Below are 22,441 nucleotides of genomic sequence, written 5' to 3' on the forward strand. Positions count from 1 at the left end.
ACTTCACATTTCTGCTTTAAAACCCTCTGGAATGTTCCCCCCATCGATTTCCATTATAAGTGCATTACTGCAAACATTTTTGTTTTTACAAACTGAAGGAAGAGTTGATGCCACAGATGAACCTGGACCATTCCTTTAAGAAATAATGTTGATTTGGAGTTGTTTGGACAATATACATTTTTTTGTTCTCCTATAAAAAATAAGTCATTATGCCTTTTATAGTTCACGTGGTTTTCTTGATAATGCAGAACAGTTTTATTTCCTGAAAAATGCTTATTTTTGATATTAGCACACATTTCTGGAGAATAACTGCAAAGATTCCACACAAACCTTCTAGTAAAAGCATCATTCACTGATCTTGTATGGCAGGAATGCTTGGCTTGTGCCTGCATTTATTTTCCATGTTTTTCTGCAGCGTTGGAATCTGTTTGGAAGGCGTGGTGGCTGGAACTGACACTGGAGACTAAAATTACACTTTTATTCTGCCACTCTTTCCTACGCACATGGCAAATGAGTATGAATGAGACGGTGTTATAAATAAATGAAGATGGTGCCTGGAGGGTGTGGTAATGGGAGTGAAATATTGTCGTGGTGTAGTATTGGTGTAATAGTATTATTGTTACCCACTAATAGTACTACACATTTTTTCCCTGTTGTCTGTCTTGTCTATCTATCTATCTATCTATCTATCTATCTATCTATCTATCTATCTATCTATCTATCTATCTATCTATCTATCTATCTATCTATCTATCTATCTATCTATTGCTCTATCTGTCTATTGCTCTATCTGGTCTGTCTATCTGTCTATTTATCTATTGCTCTATCTAGTCTGTCTATCTATTGCTATCGCTCTATCTAGTCTGTCTGTCTATCTATCTATTGATGTCTATCGTTCTATCTATCTATCTATCTATCTATCTATCTATCTATCTATCTATCTATCTATATCTGTCTATTGCTCTATCTAGTCTATCTATCTATTTATCTATTGCTCTATATCTATTGCTCTATCTAGTCTGTCTGTCTATCTATTGCTGTCTATCGTTCTATATAGTCTATCTATCTATCTATCTATCTATCTATCTATCTATCTATCTATCTATCTATCTATCTATCTATCTGTCTATGGCTCTATCTAGTCTATCTATCTGTCTATATATTGCTATATCTATCGCTCTATCTAGACTATCTGTCTATTTATCTATTGCTCTCTATCTATTGCTCTATCTAGTCTGTCTGTCTATCTATTGCTCTATCTATCTATCTATCTATCTATCTATCACTCTATCTAGTCTGTCTGTCTATCTAGTCTATCTATTGCTGTCTATCGCTCTATCCAATCTATCTGTCTATCTATCTATTGCTCTCTCTAGTCTGTCTATCTTGCTCTACCTAGTCTATCTATCTATGCATCTGTCTATCTATCTATCTTTGTCATTTCACATCCTTTCATCATTTTATTGTCTATCCTGTTATTTCTTATCTAAATGTCAAAGTACAAACATGTCAAAGTACATGTATGTTATATAATATTTCAACACCATCCAAATTAATATTTGTAGTTTCATTTTTCCACCAAGAAGTAGACTACATGTAATGATAGGTTAAAGAACTATTATGGTCATAGATGAAGTAATATCATGAGATAATCTGCATGATTTCACTCACTGCACTTCACTGGCTTCACTGCATTTCTCGAGCTGCTGATCTTACATCTGGAGGATATTATCGCTGTTCAAACTAAATGCACCTCATTTCTTACAGATTCATAAAATCTCAGTCTTTGTTCTGGAGTTTTATTGTGCGCTGTTAGAGTGTTTAATCTGGTGGGTTTGTTGCTTCCTGTTTTGTATTATTGTGGTTGCAGCTAAAAATATCAATACGAGAGATGGAGAGACTTTAGTGTTTTCCTTACTTTTTCTCTGTTTCTTTTTAGTCGTTCTCGTTGTAAATACGGCAGAAAACCGCTTTAAATAGTAGAATTTAAATCAACTTGTTAGTTTAATGAGTCTAAAGTTCGCTAAGTCTCCGATAGCTAGCGGACTAGCACGCTACGCTAGCTGACCACCAAATATCTTTACACGATGTAAACATACGGGAAAACAGTCTGCATTTTTTATTTTATTTTATTTCTTTTTTTGGTTTTAATCTGTCGGAAAACATCTCCAGGACCGACTCCGGAGAGCACAAAGCTTCTCAGGTGAGTTTGACAGACATTAGCTCGATGCTAACGAGCGAAACTCAAGTTCTAACAGGTTGCAGTTTAGGGCATTCGCATATGTTTTCGATCACTTTATAATTTGTTGACTATACTTATTGTAGAGGAATTTGAAAACTAAAACGAATGATAAATAATGTACTTTGACCCGTTTGCGCTGTTAAATATGGTTGAACTGGCGTGGAGGTTTTGCATTAACGTTAGCTCCTATTCAGATTTCTGGAATTAATATTTTACACAAAAGAGCATTTATGTGAGTTTAAACGTATTGTTTAGGGATAAATGCACATTTAGGATATATTTTCGTACGTTTGCCAACCTTTGGTCCCGGATTTGCAGGTTAATCTCAAAAGAATTAAAGGTATATTTAGTAGTTTTATAGTAATATGGATATATGAAATCTGTCATTATGAGATGACATCTACATTAAAAACCATTTAGTGTAACTGTAGTATTCATATTGAATATTCAGATGGGTGTATATATTAGCTATCGGTCTTTGTCAGACACGTGATTTTGTTGTGTGTGACGTCACCGCGGCGCCATATTTGTGGTATCCCTGCTGACTGTGAGAATGAAAGAGATTACACGAGTTGAGATAACAAGCAAATAACTCGCAAATATGAAGAAGCACAAGAACAAAGTTAAAATTTCATATCGCGATAAACTCACCAAAGATGCCAGGGACCGTTATTTGGAGAATTTTTCATCCATTCATAACATAGATCTGTACGAGCTGACTGCAGTAAGTTGGAGTGCTACTGACCCCGCATTGCTACCTAAATCATCATACTTAAATATTGTTAACTGTCTTGTTTATGGCATAAACGCATAGTGAACAATTTAAAAACTATCAATCCCTCGAAGATCACAGATATTTCACTAATGGGTGCAGGATTTATTTATGTTCTGAAGGAAGGACTGCGATAACACAGTATAGTAACGATAATGATGTCGTGTTAACTATATAACAAGTGCATGATTAAGGATGGTTTAGTATTATCAGGAAGAATTTTGAACTAATACTACCCTTTTTTTCATGCATTTTTTTTCCTTTATTGCATTAAGTACATAAACCAATGTATAACACAATAAACATTGTTCCAATAAACAAGGCATCATCAGAGATGTATGTAGAATTTAATAGTGTATTTTATTACAGTACATTCTGATATAGTATACCTTTTAGACCTACCTCTGTGTTGTCTGGGTCAATGACATTATGAGTCTTTTTTTTTTCTTTTTCTTTTTTTTGTCCAAAGGCCTTAATAATAATAAAAACAAAGATATGTCATGCAAGTTAAATATCTGATTTACAGATTGTGTATATTATTAATTATCCTGTTAATACTATAAGTGCATATAACATAAATCTACAAATCACCCTGAAAAATTTAATTATACATGCTTTATTGTTCATGCAAGACTGGATAAAGCATCAGCACATTTTTACACTACAATTCTACAAAAGATTCAAACATGCGCTGATTGGATGGTTTCTCTGTGAAAATCTCAAAACAGTCAGTAATCTCTGCTACTCTGTATTTAAACAAAGGAGACATATTTCTGTGCAAATCATCTCTGTATGCCCATACAGCTGAAAGCTTCAGGTTTGCATAGATATGACACAGTTTCATTGAATGTTCTGTATACCGTCTCAGGGGAAACATTAGAAGTGTTGTGCAGGCAGACCAAATCTGAGGTATATTAAGGTTCACAGAAGCATTTGAAATTTGTATTTGTTGCGTCTGGAATCAGAGGCACAAAAAAAAAAAAAAAAAAACAAATTGTAACGCCATAAAGGTTCCCAGGTTTGGCAGACCCGTATAGTACATTAACATCATCTCCAAAACAAACATCAGACATCCTGTACATATCAAGTCGGTTTACTTCTGCACATGCAGATCACCATCTCCTCCAGCCTCCTGCATCTTCTCAGTGTGAAGATGATCACTTTCTCCAGCCTGATGGACCATAGTGTCAGCTGACTGACTTGGGTAAAGTTGGTTTTATATTCGCACATCCGTATTCAATAGCCTTGTTAATCACACTACATTGGACATTCAGTGGACATTCACAAGTAAATATGCCATTAAACAATACTTGCCTATTTTGATCGACTGTGAAAAATGTTATAAGTTGACAATCGTTGGTCGTCAATATCATGTCGCTGCTTAAAATTCGCAAACATTAATTTATTGCATATTTATTGGAAAGTCTGAATTTATCAGAAGTCTGAATGTGCAAATATAAAACCAACTTTACCCAAGTAGCTGACTGGATTGTTTTTCCTTAGTGTCTGTGTGTGCATCTCAATCAGCTCTGAGCTCTTGAATCAGTATATTGTGTATACAAATTTTGTGACTGAGACCGTCCTGATCAGTGCCCTAACTAATGAACTAGGGAGCTGATTGAGACACAGCCTGTGTTTAATGCTGATGTGGCCTTAATGTAGGGAGGGATGGTGTCCAGTTGGGGTCAGTCTCCATAATCTTTAAGCAGGCTGATCTGCAATGAAATGAAAAGGTCCACAGACCACAGCTGTAAAAAGTAGTCAGAAAATTAGAATCAGTATATAGATACAGAGCAAAAATGTCGTACCTTAAGTATAAAAATGCTGTAGCAAAATTAAGAAAAATAAAATGTAGACATATTCAAGTAAAGGGATTCAGTTTAAATTGACTTGTTTCATAGCACATACAATCCAAAACAATGCGTTGCTATAACGTTTTCTACTTTAGAAAACAGAAACCTCTAACTTACCTTTGTGAAATGTAGAAAGCAAACATACTTGAATGGAGATATCTTGACGAAAGTGATGTTTTGCGTCTCACCGCGGCAACCCGTGCGATCCGGCGCCTCTGTTATTGCCTCTAACGTTACATACTCTCCGTACAGCCTTTTTTCAAGTAGGAAACCGACTAAATCTAATCTCGTAGTAAAGTTTTTGACATTTTCTATCGTGGGACATATTATTGCAGCTTTTCACACAACAAAAGTGTGCCATTTTTACAATGAAAAGTAGCCAAAGAAGAAACAACTCTGCACTGATACAGAGATTGTTTGGATACCTCAGAAATGGCGACGACACCCATAATGCACTTCGGTTTTCACGAGTGTGACGTCACCTGACAAAGACCGATTGACTTTACCCATTACACTATTTGTGTAATTATGGTGAGATCTAGGGTCATTCACTTCTATAATAAAGACAAAATAAGCAGCAACCAAATGTGCATCTAATTTTAGCCATTAAATTAAAGATGCACAAGTGCCACATTTACAGTATGTAATCACTATCATCATTCAACAGGCCATCATTTTGAGCTACATGTAATGGCTCATGCTATCTCAGTTCATTTTGGCCTGAACTCTTTGTGTAGTGTAAAATTCCCAGACCTTGTCTCCTACAGTCTGAGGAATGCTGTCATGTCTCGCCTCTTTGTTTCTATGTTTGTATGTTCTGTTCTGTCAGATTGTACGTGGGAGACTTTTTCGCTCTCTTTGGCAACTACCAGCTGGATATCGGATGAGTCAAGGCAGATTTAGTTTTAATTTAAGCTGCTTACACGCATGCTGTCGGTCTGCACTGTTCACACTGCCAGGATTACGCTGAAGTCCAGTACCATTTGGTATTTAATATGGTGTGCATATTTACCATGTTTTTATGATTTCAAGAATGGTCGCTCTAGGTTTGGTTTAAGCGAAATGCTTCCTTTTGAGTTTGCTTTATATACAAATGCTATGCTTGCATACATATCTCCCTCTTGCTATTATTTTAAAATTCAATTTGTAATCTAATTGCATTATTTATATTTCAGCCTCCGTCAGGATATGTGCCGGAATATGCCGTGACGTGTCGGCCAGGCTGTGAGCGTGAACAGGGTCCCGTAAGGTAACATTTCCCCCTCAGCTGTGGATAGAGAAGGACATGGACAGCTCAGTGACCCTGTGGCAGTTCCTGCTGCAGCTCCTGTTGGACCCCAGCAATGACCAGCTTATCTGCTGGACCAACGAGGATGGCGAGTTCAAACTGTTACAGGCCGAGGAGGTGGCCAGATTATGGGGCGCCCGCAAGAACAAACCCAGCATGAACTATGACAAGCTCAGCCGGGCTCTGCGTTACTACTATGACAAGGTGTGTCATTGAAAAATAAATGTTCAGTCATCATTTACACATTGTTCCAAACCATATGACTTTCTTTCTTCTGTGGAACATAAAAGGATATGTTTTGCTGTTTGTCCAAGCTGGGAATGGGGTCTGTTGAGCTGGAAAGATAATCGTTAATAGGGCTTGTGCTCTATTAAAATATATCTGCGAGCAGCAGTTATCGGGGTTCAAGCGCTTTAAGGCCTTTAAGCACATGCGTAAAAGGTACACTGCCCTCCAAAAGTTTGGAAATGCCCTAAAAAAGTGGGGTTTTGGACAATATTGGCATGAATCCTTTTTAATTTGTGATAATTTTGCACTGATAAGGGACAACACAAACTACGAAGACATATTTTATTATATAAACAGTTTATACATAGGAAAAAACTTAAATTTTCGATTAATCAAAATATCCACCATTCTGAAACTGGGTTCATTGTATTCTAAACTTAATTGGCAATCAATTGTTGGTTAAGGTGTGCTGACCCAAAAATCTTGGGCCAAGTTTATAAACCAGTAACCAGGCATCACAGCTGGCAAAGGGGCATGTCTGACTTTGAAATGTATATATTGCCATTATTATGTAATCAAAATGAAAATTATTATTGCTGGTCTTCAGTGATAATGTCAAGTTACTTTAATGTATTTGCACCAAAAAATGATAAGGATTTATGCTGATATCATCCAAAACCACACTTTGCCAGGGGTGTTTCCAAACTTTTGGAGGGCAGTGTATACTAGTACAGGAAATTTATGGTTTATAAAGCTTTTTAACAGTTATCGAGGTTGAGCCAAAAACCTAGGAATAGTTTGCCGAAGTTGTTTTTTGAATTAATATCCAATATTTAGCGAACGATTCGATGGACAGAGGCGGTCCTAGAGGCAAAGTTGCTCAGAATGAGGAGTTCTAACATGTGGTATGAATGTTGTGGGCGTGTGCGAAGAATCGCGCGATATACAATCATGCAAAACATGTAGGCACCCCCTGGTGGCTGATTTCTTTTGAATTTCTCACAGGCTGTAAGTCAAAGTCAAGTTCATTTCGATCGGCCTCTGTTAACCCTGGATGCGTTCCAGTTTTTTAAATTTTTTTTATGACCTTCCCTCGCTAACTTCCCTTGCTAACTTCCCTCAGTCTTGTTGACTCGGATGTACGATATTGCTTATGTTGCATGAGTGCCCACTACTGGCGGAACCTTTGCAATGGGCTGAATTGGAACGTCCTAAGCCCTTGATCACTTGGAATCCGCAATGGAACTGATTTATTATTTAATTTTTTCCACTTACGAAATTGATTAATGCAGTATTATATATGTATATATTTGTGTTTTAAATATATCAATAATATATCATAGAGTTGTTTGTGGTGGGGTAAATTAAACGCGATATGCGGTGACGCCGCAAAACGCCGGCAGGGATTTCCCCGAGGGGAAGTGCTTAGGGAAGTTTGCGAGTGCATGTCTAAAAGTGGAATGGAACGCAGCCCCTGTCTAATAGATGCTCAAACTTCATTGGCCGCTGCTGGCCCCTATGCACTTGAACCCCTAAAATAAACTAAATGTTTAGCATTCGATTACATCAAAGTTTAATCATTCTTAAAAAGTGCTTAAAATAGAGGTCCAAAATCTCTTTTTATTTTAACTTTTTCATCAACTATTAATTTCAAAATGAATAGTTATTCTTTACATTATCATTTTGATGACTTTGAAGTTGACATTGATTAGAATTTAGCTCCTTAAATTGACAGAACAGTATACATTGGCCATTTATTGGTTATTTTTTATTAACATAAATTATGAATAGGGAAAATTGCTATGTGTACACAAGTTTTATGGACAACTTGTATGCCATTTTATGCTGCTTTTTTTGTTATTTTGAAACTTGACCATCCCAGTTCCAATTCCCTTTCATGGTATGGGAATAAAGCGGCGTGCACGTTCTGCTTCACTTCCACATGCAAATTAATTATATTTAATTATAAAGTAAAATAATTATAAATTATTAAATAAGGCTAGATTATAAAAAGCTGCATTCTCACTGCCAGCGACTTTGCCGCTGCATGTTGCCAGTGGCTGGCGGTGAAGTCACTAGTGGGCGTCCCTGCTGCTGGTTGCCTAATAAAGTTTATGAATGACTCAGTTTTCTTGCCACTAAGACATTTTTTAAGGGGAAAGGCTAAATAAAAATGGGATCAGTACATGAAATGCTTAATATTAAAGATCAATGAGAAACAGCGAGTGCTCTTTGCCATCGCAGCTATTTATCTGCAATGAAAGTGTGAGCGACGGTCTAACTGGGTTCACAAAACCATTCAGGCTCTAGAGTCAGTATAGCAAGTACCCCAGTATGTATACAGTCAGAGACATAAATTATAGGACCACTAAAATAAGTTTTCCACCATCTCTGATCAAATGCAATCCACTATCTTCACTCCAGTTGGTTGTCGCTCCCGAAAGTCTCTCTTCATTTGCATAAAGTTAAACATATCTCAACTTTGTCGCATCACTAGATGCCTACATCCTGTCGCCAACGGTCACTCTCAGTCATGTCGCCGGATATCACCAGCTCTCCATTGAAATAAATGGGATTATGTCGCTTTGTCACTGGCAGTGTGAGCACAGCTTAAATGGTGTTGTGGTCATATATTTAAATCAGCATTTATTATAATTGCTAGCTTTCAGCCCTCTCATCGTCAAGTTGTTTAGTTGTTGTAAACACACAATCAAGTCACGCTGAACTGAAACAAGAGGGTCACAGAGCCTTTTAGTGCAGTAAGGAAGTCATGGCCTCTCGGGTTCATTCTTGAACGGGAACCGTGTGTTTGAGGGTTTGGCGTTTCAGCTTTTTAAGCCTCATCTTGGCACCACAGGGCAAGAGGTATTGTTTTCCGCATTCTTCCTGGTCTTTTAACTTGGGTTCATTATTTTGGTAGAGAGGGTAGAAGAACGCAACTGACTGGCTGGTAAAAATGGTTTCGGTTGATTTGTTTGGGTGATTGCTTTTTTACATAGATATTTTTAGATGTATGTAGGAGAAAATCATTCATCAGCTAAAATAAACATGCATTCTTTCTAATCTTTCCTTGCAGAACATTATCAAAAAAGTAAACGGGCAGAAGTTTGTTTATCGTTTCGTGTCGTACCCTGATATCCTAAAGGGGGATGTGATGGCCAGAACGGAGGGTGCAGACGGGGGCTCTGCCGGACCTTCGCCCCTCTCCGACAAACCTGCAAACATCTCCAGGGATAAAGACAGCAAAGCCGCTTCAGACCGAGGTGCCGGCCCACCGGGTCAGGCCAAAGCATCCAGCCGGAATGACTATATCCACTCCGGCTTGTACACATCCTTCACGTTGACTTCTTTGCAGTCAGGAACACAACTTTTTAAATCAATGAAGATTGAGAACCCAGGAGAAAAGCTAATAGACAAAAAGGCAGGCCAGGAGTCTCCCCAGCCATCCACAGTCATTAAATTCGGGACCATGCCACAGAATAGAATCACCACTCCGTCTGCTATGGGGAGGCCTGAACTTCCGGCACAACCCGTCCAAGCTCCACTGCCCTCTCCGACAGAAAATGAGACCAAACAGAGCACCGTTTCACATGTTGTGTGTGCGTTTGTGGAGAATCCCACTTCAGAGAATGCCATGACGGGCTTCCCGCTCTCAAGAATCTCTTCTTCACTGCTCCCTCATTCCCAGTCTCCCTCTTCTTCTCCGATGACTGATTCCCAGGAGCTGGTGATTGATAGTGAAATCGAGTCCCTCTCCTCACAGCCTTCAGAGTTACAATTGCAGGTACAGCATGCTGGCATTGGAAATTAATATTGGAATGATGGTAGTGTGCCATAATGGTAAAAGCTTTGTGCACAGAATTTACACAGTAATTTTACTATGGTGTTCCCTTTAAGTATAGAGTTCACAAAATATACATGTTAGGTGTATTTTTATCATCTCGTGGGTTAGTTTGCTTACACTAACATATAACACACATATACAATATAATACGGTTGAAACCTATTTTTATTTTGTATTTTATTTTATTTATTTTAATCATATTAATTTATAAAAATATAATTAATAAAAAAGTATAATTTTATTAATTTATTCAGATAAACATATAGAATGTTTTTTTTTCAAAATGTTCATTTTATTTGCTTATTTTAATTTTTTATATTTATTATTTTAATATTTTTATTTTATTATTTATTTATTTTATTCGTTTTTATTTATATTTATTTATAACAGTTCTTTTAGGTATCCTTTTTAATATAGTCAATTAGATAAATTCAGCATTTGACTTGGTTTTATAAATTTTATTACATTTCAAGCCTTGAAACACTTTTAATAATAATTTGAATATGTAATGAAAAATGTTTTAAAAATAATAATTCAATTATTTGCTAAATGAATATAATACACATGTAAATATTTATATCAATAATTATGTAAGATGTAAATATAAAACAAGTGTCCACCCTTATTTTATTAAAATTCTATATCAAAACCTCTCTTTCGATCCATCAGGTCCAGCCCTCCTCTGTTTCCAAGGACACAACACCAGCTTCTGAGATGTCCGAATCTCCACCCCGCAATCTCAGCGGAAAGTCTAAGAAACCCAAAGGCTTGGAGTTGATGCCCACGCTGGTGGTGACCAGCTCTGACCTCAGCCCACTCAATCTGTCCAGCCCCTCCCTCCCAACAGCCTCTCTCACCCCAGCCTTCCTGCAGGTCAGTCCCCTCCTGACTGCCCCATCACATATGTACAATGCTATTTTCTGCTGGCATTGATTTGTAAGAATCATCAGATCATCAGCAGTTTTCGTGTTGGGTCGTAATTTCTGCCCAACTCCCTAGAGGCGCATCCTCTTTTGCAGTTATTTACTATTGCTGTTTTATTTGACTCTGCTTATTGTAGCCAGAATGTTGGACCACTTTACCTTGATCTGGCCATTAATTGCCCACTTAGACAGCTGTTTGACCAACATATAAAACTAATCAACCAACAGCAGTTTTTGTGTCATTTAGTCTTAAAGTGCCCCTGTTATTCTATTTTAAAGGTTCTTAATTTTTATTTTGTTTGCATGCATCCAAGGTCAAAAAACGCTTTAAATTTTTCATAATTTACATTTCACATCACCTCATTTCTCAAAGAGTTCGACAACAATTTGTTTGAAGATTCATTCTCTCTAAACCCCTCCTTTCTGAGAGTCTACTCTGCACTGAATGGTCAGATGGCTCAGTCTGTTGTTATTGGTCTACCACCTACAGCTTGTGTCGGATTTATATCTGAATTTCAGCTCCGGAGGCTTCCTCAGCGCTTGATACACAGTAATATGAACAGATGGCATAGTTTTTTCCGTATCAATTCCAGCACGAGTCCTCATTCTTTTGAAGTACATGCAAAGTGGATTTTTCGACAACACGAACCAAACTCTTTCATTCTCAGCTACAACTACAGTGTTTGAGGGTCAAAGTAGATGTTGTTTGTGTGCAGCCAATGAAGATCATAGGATGGCATTATGCAAATTTGTTACATTGTTATTACGTAGGTTTGTAATAGGAAGTGAGACTGGAATTACTGAGGACTTACTTTGGCATCGATTCTTTCTTTTAGGAGACAATAAATGTATTTGTTGTGCACTGCTGATTTTTGCAGACCATTTAGATTCACAAACAGCTATATTACATATTTGAAAAAGCATAATAGGGCCACTTTAAATTAATGCCATGATAATAGTTCACCATGCAACAAAGTGGTAGTTTAAAAAAGTGGTTATTTAAATAATTTGTAAAAGTCTCCATGACATGTTGCACAGACAATTTTGAATAAATTAGTACAAAACATATGTAGATTTTGTGGTCAGAACGTCCATCTGTCTAAAAATACTAATTATTATGCAGACAAAACTCAGCAAGCAAAGCAGAAAAAATTAAATGCATTATATGTCCATATGTGCATTTTGGAAATGTTGTTTGCATCTTTATGCTTCACAAAATATGCATACAATATTTGAATGGATTTTTGTGCAATTTATTCACAAATTATTTTTGCCATTATTTGCAACTTAGATGTCAAAATGACCTGTTAAATATGTTTGCAAATGCTACCAGGCTTATGCACAAATACTAAAATGACCGCTGATAATGCAACTGATCACTGTGTCTGAGGGTGCGTGGTTTAAAAAAAAAAAAAAAAAGGTACATAGGTACACAAGCTACATATTTTTCTTAAAATTTTTGGTTATACTGCACAGGAATATGGTGAGATCACATTAAAAACCCTTTTTGTTATGCGGTTGCATTGATGCCATTTTGAGGCACTAGAGGGCAATAGTGCACCACTGAAACCTGTGAAACTCAGTCGTGCTGATGTGCTTAGGAGACACTCATTGGCTGTTACATGATCGTGATCATATGCCGAGGTTTAGCCGGATGCTACTTTGATGGATCACCTCGTTAAGACTGCACAATCTTTGCATTTATGAGCACTCATACAGCCAGCCTCAGAGGATCACCCCCTGCTGTCTCTTCAGTGAGATGAAAGATGAAATATACTATAATTCAAATCTATTATTTATGTTTTTTTCGAGAAATACAGAACCCTTGCCCTGTGATTAATTCTTATTGCTTCTTAAAGTCTCATTAAGCCACTTTTAATTAAACATTTATATTTCAGGGTTATGCCTCTTGCAAATGCTTTGTGCTATGATGCTCACAAGTATTTGGAAAAGGCATCCTTAATGGAAAGAGAGTTACTTCTGAAAAAGTTCACATTTGTTGCAGACACCCCTGCTGCTCACCCCCAGTCCTCTTCTGTCGAATATCCATTTCTGGAGCACCCTCAGCCCGGTGGCACCCCTCAGTCCCGCCCGGAGACAGGGCGCACATACCCTCTTCCAGGTGAGTCACCTGAACTCAGCTTATTTACTAAGCTTACTGCCGTTTTCACACTTGGTCCAAACCTAAACTTGATTCCACCCTCTTTAAGTTTATCGTCACATTTTATTATTTAGATTCAAATCACGCCATCTGTGAGTGCCACAGCTGTTCCTTTTAGCCCAAAATGGTGCTGGTGCTCATACCAGCCTGCATTTCCACTGATTTGAGAGCTGAATAGTGAAGTAAATGTCATAAGTTACTCATAAATAAACATTACAATCCTCATTTACAAGTTTTTAGAACATATTTTAACAATCAAAGCTGTCTTTGATGTAACACTAAGAAGTTTCTTAAATAAAAAATGAATAAAATTCACAGAAATCAGTTCACACTTATTTGTAAATGTATTTTCTTTCAGACTAACAGGGAAATTGAAGTGGTTGGATTAGCTTTGTAGAAAGACTAAAATTATATGCTACCCGATATTGCACTTCTAGTGAAAACAGCTTTGTTGATTACAATGGGAGCAATGTCTTTGTGCTTTGAGGTTTTTTTGTCGGTTTAGAAAGACTGAGTTGTTTAGGATTCCCATGGTCCTGGAAAATCTGGAGATATCAGGGAGTTTCCAAAAGCTTTGAAAAATCATACTTGTATAATCCGTTTTTTTTTTTTTTTTTTGGTAGTGTAAGTATTTTTATTATGAATTTTGTTTTATTATTATTTATATTTACAATTAGTTTTATATTTTTATATATATATATATATATATATATATATATATATATATATATATATATACATAACTTGTGGAGTAAGTGTGAAAACTGGTGTTATTTTAGTATTTATATACTATTGTAGTATTTATTAATATTTTGAATGTTGCTTTTATTTACTTTTTTAGTTTTTTTTTTTTAATTTTAACTTAGGTTTGAGTAATTTTGTTATGTGCTGTTGTCATTTTTTGCAGGGTTTCTATTTTTGAATTTATTTTATTTCAGTTTTAGTAACTTGCCAATGCAACATTTCTCATTTCCAGTTTGTTTTTCATCTAATATTTATATTTTATTTCATTTCAGCTGTATTTCAATGACTACATTTTAATAACTTTAGTATTAGTTAAAGGGTTAATTCACCCAAAAATGAAAATGTCATTTATTACTCACCCTCATGTCGTTCCACACCCGTAAGACCTTCGTTAATCTTCGGAACACAAATGAAGATATTTTAGTTGAAATCCGATGGCTCCGTGAGGCCTCCATAGGGAGCATTGATATTTCCTCTCTCAAGATCCATAAAGGTACTAAAAACATATTTAAATCAGTTTATGTGAGTACAGTGGTTCAATATTAATATTATAAAGCGACCTAAAAAATTTTTGGAGCGCCAAAAAAACTAAAAAACTACTTATTTAGTGATGGCCGATTTCAAAACACTGCTTCAGGAAGCATCGGAGCACCAATGAATCAGTGTGTCGAATCTGCTGTTCGGAGCGCCAAAGTCACGTGATTTCAGCCGTTGGCAGTTTGACACGCGATCTGAATCATGATTCGATACACTGATTCATTTATAACGACTTATTTAGTGATGGCCGATTTCAAAACACTGATTCAGAAAGCATTGGAGCATAAATGAATCAGTGTATCGAATCATGATTCAGATCGCGTGTCAAACTGCCAACGGCTGAAATCACGTGACTTTGGCGCTCCGAACAGCAGATTCGATACACTGATTCATTTGTGCTCCGAAGCTTCATGAAGCAGTGTTTTGAAATCGGCCATCACTAAATAAGTTGTTATTTTGTTTTTTTGGCGCTCCAAAAATATTCTCGTCGCTTTATAATATTAATATTGAACCACTGTACTCACATGAACCGATTTAAATATGTTTTTAGTACCTTTATGGATCTTGAGAGAGGAAGTGACATTGCTCCCTATGGAGGCCTCACAGAGCCATCGGATTTCAACTAAAATATCTTAATTTGTGTTCTGAAGATTAACGAAGGTCTTATGGGTGTGAAACGGCATGAGGGTGAGTAATAAATGACAGAATTTTCATTTTTGGGTTAACTAACCCTTTAACTATAACCACAATGGTAAAGACGCCAGGGCCTTTGAGATGTTCTCAATAAAATAACAATATTCCAGAAAGGATGCGTTCAGTTTTTTTCATTCTGTTTCTTTCCTTTTATCAGTTTCCTTCTGCCCTGAGTTCCACGCAGTTCTCTGTTCCCGTATATAATTTAGACGGCACCAACACGCCTGGCCCTCTCTCACCCGATCCACAGAAGACATAAGAGGGGGACGAAAACCGACACACTTCATCTTTGCCTCATGTTCTTGATTGATAAAATGCAGATTAACCTTATTTTGTTCACCTGAACTGGACCTTTTCATGAAAAAAAGATTTATGACCATCGTTTAAGCATCAAGAGCATCCATTTGACTCTTAAACCTGTCACAAACACTTTTCCTTGCGAGGTATATCAAGCCATTATATAGTGTCTGCAGGACACTATAAATCTTTCATTTCTGTTTTTTAATGCACTGGTCTTCAGGGATTGGCTCTAGTGTGACTAAAGCAGATGGCTGTTGATCTCCACAGCTGCCAAAATGGGCATCGTGTGTGTGCTTTACCATTGTTTGACTGGGATCCTGATTTCTCGTGGCGCTTAAGATTTCAATCAGACAAGAAAGAGATTCTCACATGATGTCGACATCATGTGTTTGTACAGCCAGATCCCTGTTCTGCATCGGATACAGAGGGATCGTTTTGTACATAATCCAGCAAGTTCACCTCGTCTCAACTCATGTTTGCCTTTTGTTTGGGACGTCCTCAAACAAACCTGCCTTGCCAAGCCAAACCGCCCCTTTGCCTTGTGATTTTGATAATGGTGACCTCTGTTTTATCTTGTACCTTTCCTCATGCTGCACTTACTGCCATGTTTAAAGTGTTTCGTCACAATAACCACACTTAGAACAGCACTTATATAAAAACAAGCTGCACTTACTAAGGCTTTTGCGCCTACTTATGTTTACTCGAATTTCTGTCCGCTTCTGAGTGTCGCTTGATTCGTTTCAAGGTAGTGAACAAATTTTGGTTTGTAAGTGAACATTATAAAGGAACTCAGACCATCTCAGATGTCTGCAGCACCAGCATCGCTCAAAGCTCATTTCCAGATAATTCCAAATATAATTGGCTGTTACAGCTTATTATACAAAACTAATATCACACAGCTACTTTGGAACGCAGTTTGTGTACAGACTAATTTTCCTATTATTGTGTCTGCATCTACACTAACTGACTAGCTGGTGCAACTCGTGACAACGTTTTAATGTGTGATGTATGCAATGTATCACAACCAGAATCAGAATCAATTTTTTAATTCATGTTGATCCAAACCTGTACATCTGTCTTTTCTTTCTGTGGAACACAATCTTTTGGAGAATATTTCAACTGTTGTCGACCATGAAACAACATTGAACCCCATTGAATTTCATTGTATACAATCCATTCCACAGAAAAAAGGAAAGTCATACAGATTTGGAACAACATGATATTTCATTAAATTTTGGGTGAACTCTTTATGAAGATTGAAGATGTCATATTCTTGATATAACCCTCAACATTGAAAAACACCTCTTAAAGTGACATCTTAAAACATTAACCCCAACTTTTCTAGTGCTTTGACCATGATGCACTTTTTTGAGAGGGCATTTAGTAGGCCAAATTTGCCATCATCCTTGTCGCAGTGCTTGATGGCGACTGCGTGATGAAGCGTGTTTCCAAACACGCCCCAAAGCCATTGAACCATTACCGTAACACCACCACATACGCCACTGTGGCGATGCTTATCATGCAAATCTTCTCATAGAAACCATTTCCCTTTTCTGAAAGACTGAAAGCCATTAGGAATGATTTCAGTTGAGTGGGAAAACCCAAGGACTTGCTTTACTCCAATAGACCAGCGATTCACCATTAAGCTAATGGAGCGTACGCAGCGTACAATGGAATGGAACGGCACCGTCTCAGTGCTTAATCCCTCATCCCACCATTAGGATGGTTGGATTGGTGGAGATCAGTTGGATGCGTACCGTAACTGGATGGCTGTCTGTAGAGCTCAGGCCAAATGCTCAAAACCATTCCTGCATTTGTCAGCTTTCCCGGTGTTGTGCAAGATTCAATCCCCCCGCAGAATACAATCTACCTTGGACAACAAGCCGAAGCTGTTTGTAATGCCCAGCCAGAAGTGTCTGTCCTGTTGTAGCTGGTTTGGCGGGTTGGCACAGTCCAGTTAACCCCTGCTTGGTAGATTATACCATATATCCTTTTCCATTGGTGGTTTCTTTAAAGGTGCCCTCGAATGAAAAATTGAATTCATCTAGGCATAGTCAAATAACAAGAGTTCAGTACATGGAAATGACATACAGTGAGTCTCAAACTCCATTGTTTCCTCCTCCTTATATAAATCACATTTGTTTTAAAGACCTCTGAAGACAGGCGAATCTCAACATAACACCGACTGTTACGTAACAGTCGGGGTGTACGCCCCCAATATTTGCATATGCCAGCCCATGTTCCCAACATTATGAAAGGCATTAGAAAAGGGCAGCCAGTAACGTCTGGATCTGTGCACAGGTGAATCATCAGACTAGGTAAGCAAGCAAGAACAATAGCGAAAAATGGCAGATGGAGCAATAATAACTGACATGATCCATGATGATATGATATTTTTAGTGATATTTGTAAATTGTCTTTCTAAATGTTACGTTAGCATGTTGCTAATGTACTGTTAAATGTGGTTAAAGTTACCATCGTTTATTACTGTATTCACAGAGACAAGAGCCGTCGATATTTTAATTTTTAAACACTTGCAGTCTGTATAATTCATAAACACAACTACATTCTTTATAAATCTCTCCAACAGTGTAGCATTAGCCGTTAGCCATGGAGCACAGACTCAAATTCGTTCAGAATCAATGTAAACAATATAACAGTATACAATACTCACATAATCCGACGCATGCATGCCGCATGTATGACGAACACTTTGTAAAGATCCATTTGAGGGTTATATTAGCTGTGTGAACTTTGTTTATGCACTGTTCAAGGCAAGCGCGAGCTCCGTGGGCGTGGAGCACGAGAATTAAAGGGCCAGTAGCCCTGAATCGGCTCATTTATAATGATGCCCCAAAATAGGCAGTTAAAAAAATGAATAAAAAAAAAATCTATGGGGTATTTTGAGCTGAAACTTCAGACACATTCAGGAGATACCTTAGACTTATATTACATCTTTTTAAAAAAAGTTCTAGGGCACCTTTAAATTCAACAAATACATTTCAAATATGGCATTTGTTCAATACAGTGCCATTTTGGGGGGCTCCAGGCTTTTATAATCATTTCTTTTAATGGTTAACACAACTTAAAAGACTAGTTCACTTTAGAATTAAAATTTCCTGATAATTTAGTCACCCCCATGTAATCCAAGATGTATGTGTCTTTCTTTCTTCATTCGAAAGGACTGTGTCAAGCGTGACCTTTCCAGCGTGATTACGTAACGCGTGGCGCATCGCAAAGCAGTGCAAGACGAGCATTTGTGGTTAAAAGGTATATAAATTTTAATTTGCATTTAGAAAATGACCAATCGTTTCACTAGATAAGACTCTTATTCCTCATCTGGGATCATGTAGAGCTCTTTGAAGATGCACTGAAACTGCAATTTGGACCTTCAACAGTTGAAGTCCACTATATGGAGAAAAATCCTGTTTTCCTCAAAAACCTTAATGTTGTGTTTCTGATCAGGCAATACTCAAAACTAATTCTGGAATGGTTTTTGGGTCCAAGGGGCATCAGATTCTGTGAGAGAACTGAATCTTGCACGACATAAAGATTGCTAAACGTCTGATTCTACAAGCCCCTCTTTGCAGTCCTTATATTTGATGTCAATGCAGTATCGTGTGGTGTTTTTGTGGAGCGTTTGGCAGTTTTACATCTCCGCTTATAAACCAATATAGAAAATGAATGGCCATATGTTGCACAACATAAAACCCTACCTCTGAGAGTCTCTCTTAAACTCAAGCCATGATTTCTAACTGACACGCGTTAGATGCAAAACTGGAACAAGGCTAAAATGCTGACACTCAATTTGCAGAAACTGAACTCTGTTAGTCCCGCCCTGTAGGACCACTTAAAGTGCAATGATAAAAATAGAAAGGGAAATGATCAAAAATGTGTGTATATGTATAGGAACTGTTCAGCATCTCAAATTCAGCTCTCAGGTATTGTATGATTACCCACAGTCCTTTTCCTTACCCTCAGACCCAACAAGTAGAAGAAATGGCTCTTTCACACCCATGCTAAAATGGTGCCTTCTAGTCTTGTTTGTTGCCAGTAAAACAAAAACAGGCAACAGTTTTGTTAATTGTTTCTATTCTGAAAGGATATTTTTGTTATTTGCTGCTGAAAAGAGTTACGAACTTAAATTTCAGCTATTTGAAGAATTGTTCTGGGTTCAATACAACTTTTGGTAGCATTTCTGAGCAAATATTTTTTGACGTAATCTCAAGAAATTAATTGCCCAAGGACTTTAATTGTATTTTATTTCTGTTAAGTTTGTTTTTCATTTTTGGGGGGATAGTTTCCTGTATGAGTTTCTTTCTTCTTTTGAACACAATTTTGAAGAATGTTGGTAATCAAACAGTTGTCTTTAACTTCCATAGTATTTGTTTCAATTTGTTTCACAACTGTTTGGTTACCAATGTTCTTCAAAATATCTTCTTTTGTGTTCAGCAGAGCAAAGAAACTCGTACAGATTTGAAACAACTTGACAGAATTTAGATTTTTTGGGTGAACTAACCCTTTAACACAAATTTTCTTAAATAGAAGCTTAAGTTGTATTTAACCCAGAACATTTCTTTAATGTAATATGTATCATGAGCATAGATTAATGAAAGCTAGAATCTGTATTCAGATCCAGTAGAAAATGGATCATATGAAATATTGTTTACTCATACTTTCTAGTACTATCGGTTAATATTTTCAGTCTGTATGCATAGATCAAGAATAGGAACATTTTGTTTCATTTAATAGCTGCCCTTGTAGTGCAAGTGTGCAAACATCAAATTTTTATTTTGTTGTTTTTTTTAAATTATGTTTACTGTTGTTTCAAACCTGCGTGACAAAAATGGGATGTTTTGCAGAATGTCTTTTCCATACACAAACTAACACAAACTACATTAATATGTAAAATGTAAATGTAATTTTTTTTTCTGATGCCGTTGTTTTCTGTGAGAAACAGACTGAAATTATTGTTCTCCAAAGATTTTAACAATTAACTACTTTTCAGATAACACTATAAATGTAATTTATGGTGCTCTTGTGCTCTTTTTGGACCTTGACAGTATCAATCATCCACTTTCTTTATATGGAAAAAGAGCAGCTTGAACATTCTGCAAAACATCTTTTTTTGTGTGTGTTGCATGGAAGAAATAAATTCATATTTGTTTTTAACTGGGTTTTTAACTATTCCTTTAAGGAAATAGGTTCATTGTACATATAGTAACATGTGATGGGGTGTCAGTAGCATTGTGCTGTTGTTGTTGTTTTTTTTTTGTAGTATTTTCACTTTGAACTGTAGCGTCTTCATTTGCATTCCTGCAGCATTCAGACTGTGTTTGATTGCTCTTGCCTGTATCGTGAGCATTGCACATGCAATTGCCTTCTCATCGAGGGGATATCGAGTTGCTTAATGCCTTTTACATTTTGAATAATGGATTTTTTTGCAGTGTGCAATGACTTTTTTTTTTTAACCTGTTTCCATTATTTTAGTTAAATGCTCTCTTACCCACTTAGTAGATTGTTTTTTTGTTTGTTTGGAGGAAAAAGCAGCTCAGTTTGACTGCATTTTTTACTTCATTAAATAGTCATTTGTTTTGTTTCTATGAAAATTCAAATTTCTGTATTGGATAAAATGGGTTTGTTATGTGTGTTTAGCTTTTAAGCAATGATGTCTTATGTTTTGTTCCTTCTCTATTTGCTCGAGTTTTGTTTTTCCCCTGAGCACATTTAACTATTGTAGCCATACTGAACATCTGTTGTTCTTTAATGTGATTCTAAAGCACTTAAACATTTTTCCTCTTACTGGCACTTTGTATTTTTTAGAATCTGTTGTAAAGCTTATCTCATCTTATTAGTGACTCCACCACCCCAAACACTCAAATTTTGGTTTTAGATCAACATTTGGAAACTATGCATTTAAGCTATTTGCTGCACAGAGATTTGATGAATTTTAAGACTTTGTGGCATAATTAAAACAATGATTGCTTTATCAATTACCAACAGTATATTTTCTCTGTAAGGAGATTCTTACTACAAAAAGTCTAAAAGCCCTTTATTTTACTGTACTTGAAAATAAATGTAGAGATTTGGCACTTTTCATGAGTAGAGTATGAAGGTTTTTAACTATTGTTAAATAAAATATTCTCTAACATAGTTAACATGGCATGAAAAGTAATTGATATTCAATTAACTATAGAAATATATTTTAATTAATTAGTAATATTTACTGTCATGTAATATTCAGCTGTTCCACTGTGCTTAAAGTGATAGTTCACCCAAAAATAAAAATTCTGTCATTAATTACTCACCCTCATGTCGTTCCAAACCCATGAGACTTTCGTTTAACTTCGATACAAAAATGAAGATATTTTATTAAAATCTGAGATTTCTGTCCCTCCATTGACAGCCACACAACTACTGTTTTAACACTTCAAAATGTTCATAAAGAGATCATAAATCTTAACCATATGAATCGAGTGGTTGAGTCCAAATTTTCTAAAGAGATTCGATTGCTTTATATGATGAACGGATTTAATTTAGGCTTTTATTCGCATAAACGCACATCAACTCACACATCAGATCTGGTTAACGGAAGCTCAAGCATGCTTGCTTGACGTGTGAGAACCAATGAGGTTCAATGTCGTGTGTTTGAGCTTCCGCAAGAACCAATGAGGTTTGTTCTCGCACATCAAGCAGGTTTGGATGAACTTCTGCTTATGTTCGCTGATCGATTGTTTTTCTGAATAAATACCTCTGTTAAATCAGTTCATCATATAAAGTGATCAAGTCTCCTCAGAAAATTTGGACCAAACCGCTCAATTTGTATGGATTAGTTTTGTTACTTTTATGAACTTTT

General features: G+C 36.6%; 1 protein-coding gene across 2 annotated transcripts; it reads left to right on the forward strand.

The window, feature by feature from the left end:
• The first annotated feature begins 1,371 nt into the window (after positions 1-1,371).
• On the forward strand, positions 1,372-21,874 carry elk4 (ETS transcription factor ELK4). Of its 2 annotated transcripts, XM_067387794.1 has the most exons (7): positions 1,372-1,829; positions 2,173-2,203; positions 6,043-6,359; positions 9,460-10,167; positions 10,897-11,100; positions 13,156-13,272; positions 15,443-21,874. In XM_067387794.1, exons 3-7 carry the CDS (start codon positions 6,153-6,155, stop codon positions 15,542-15,544), a joined length of 1,338 nt encoding a protein of 445 aa, XP_067243895.1. In that variant the 5' UTR covers positions 1,372-1,829; positions 2,173-2,203; positions 6,043-6,152; the 3' UTR covers positions 15,545-21,874. The 2 variants fall into 2 exon arrangements, with proteins under 2 accessions (XP_067243895.1, XP_067243894.1); XM_067387793.1 differs by having other exon boundaries at positions 1,372-2,203; positions 15,443-21,873.
• Positions 21,875-22,441: the final 567 nt, after the last annotated feature.

Source organism: Chanodichthys erythropterus, chromosome 6, assembly GCF_024489055.1.
Source record: "Chanodichthys erythropterus isolate Z2021 chromosome 6, ASM2448905v1, whole genome shotgun sequence".
Lineage (NCBI taxonomy): Eukaryota > Metazoa > Chordata > Actinopteri > Cypriniformes > Xenocyprididae > Chanodichthys > Chanodichthys erythropterus.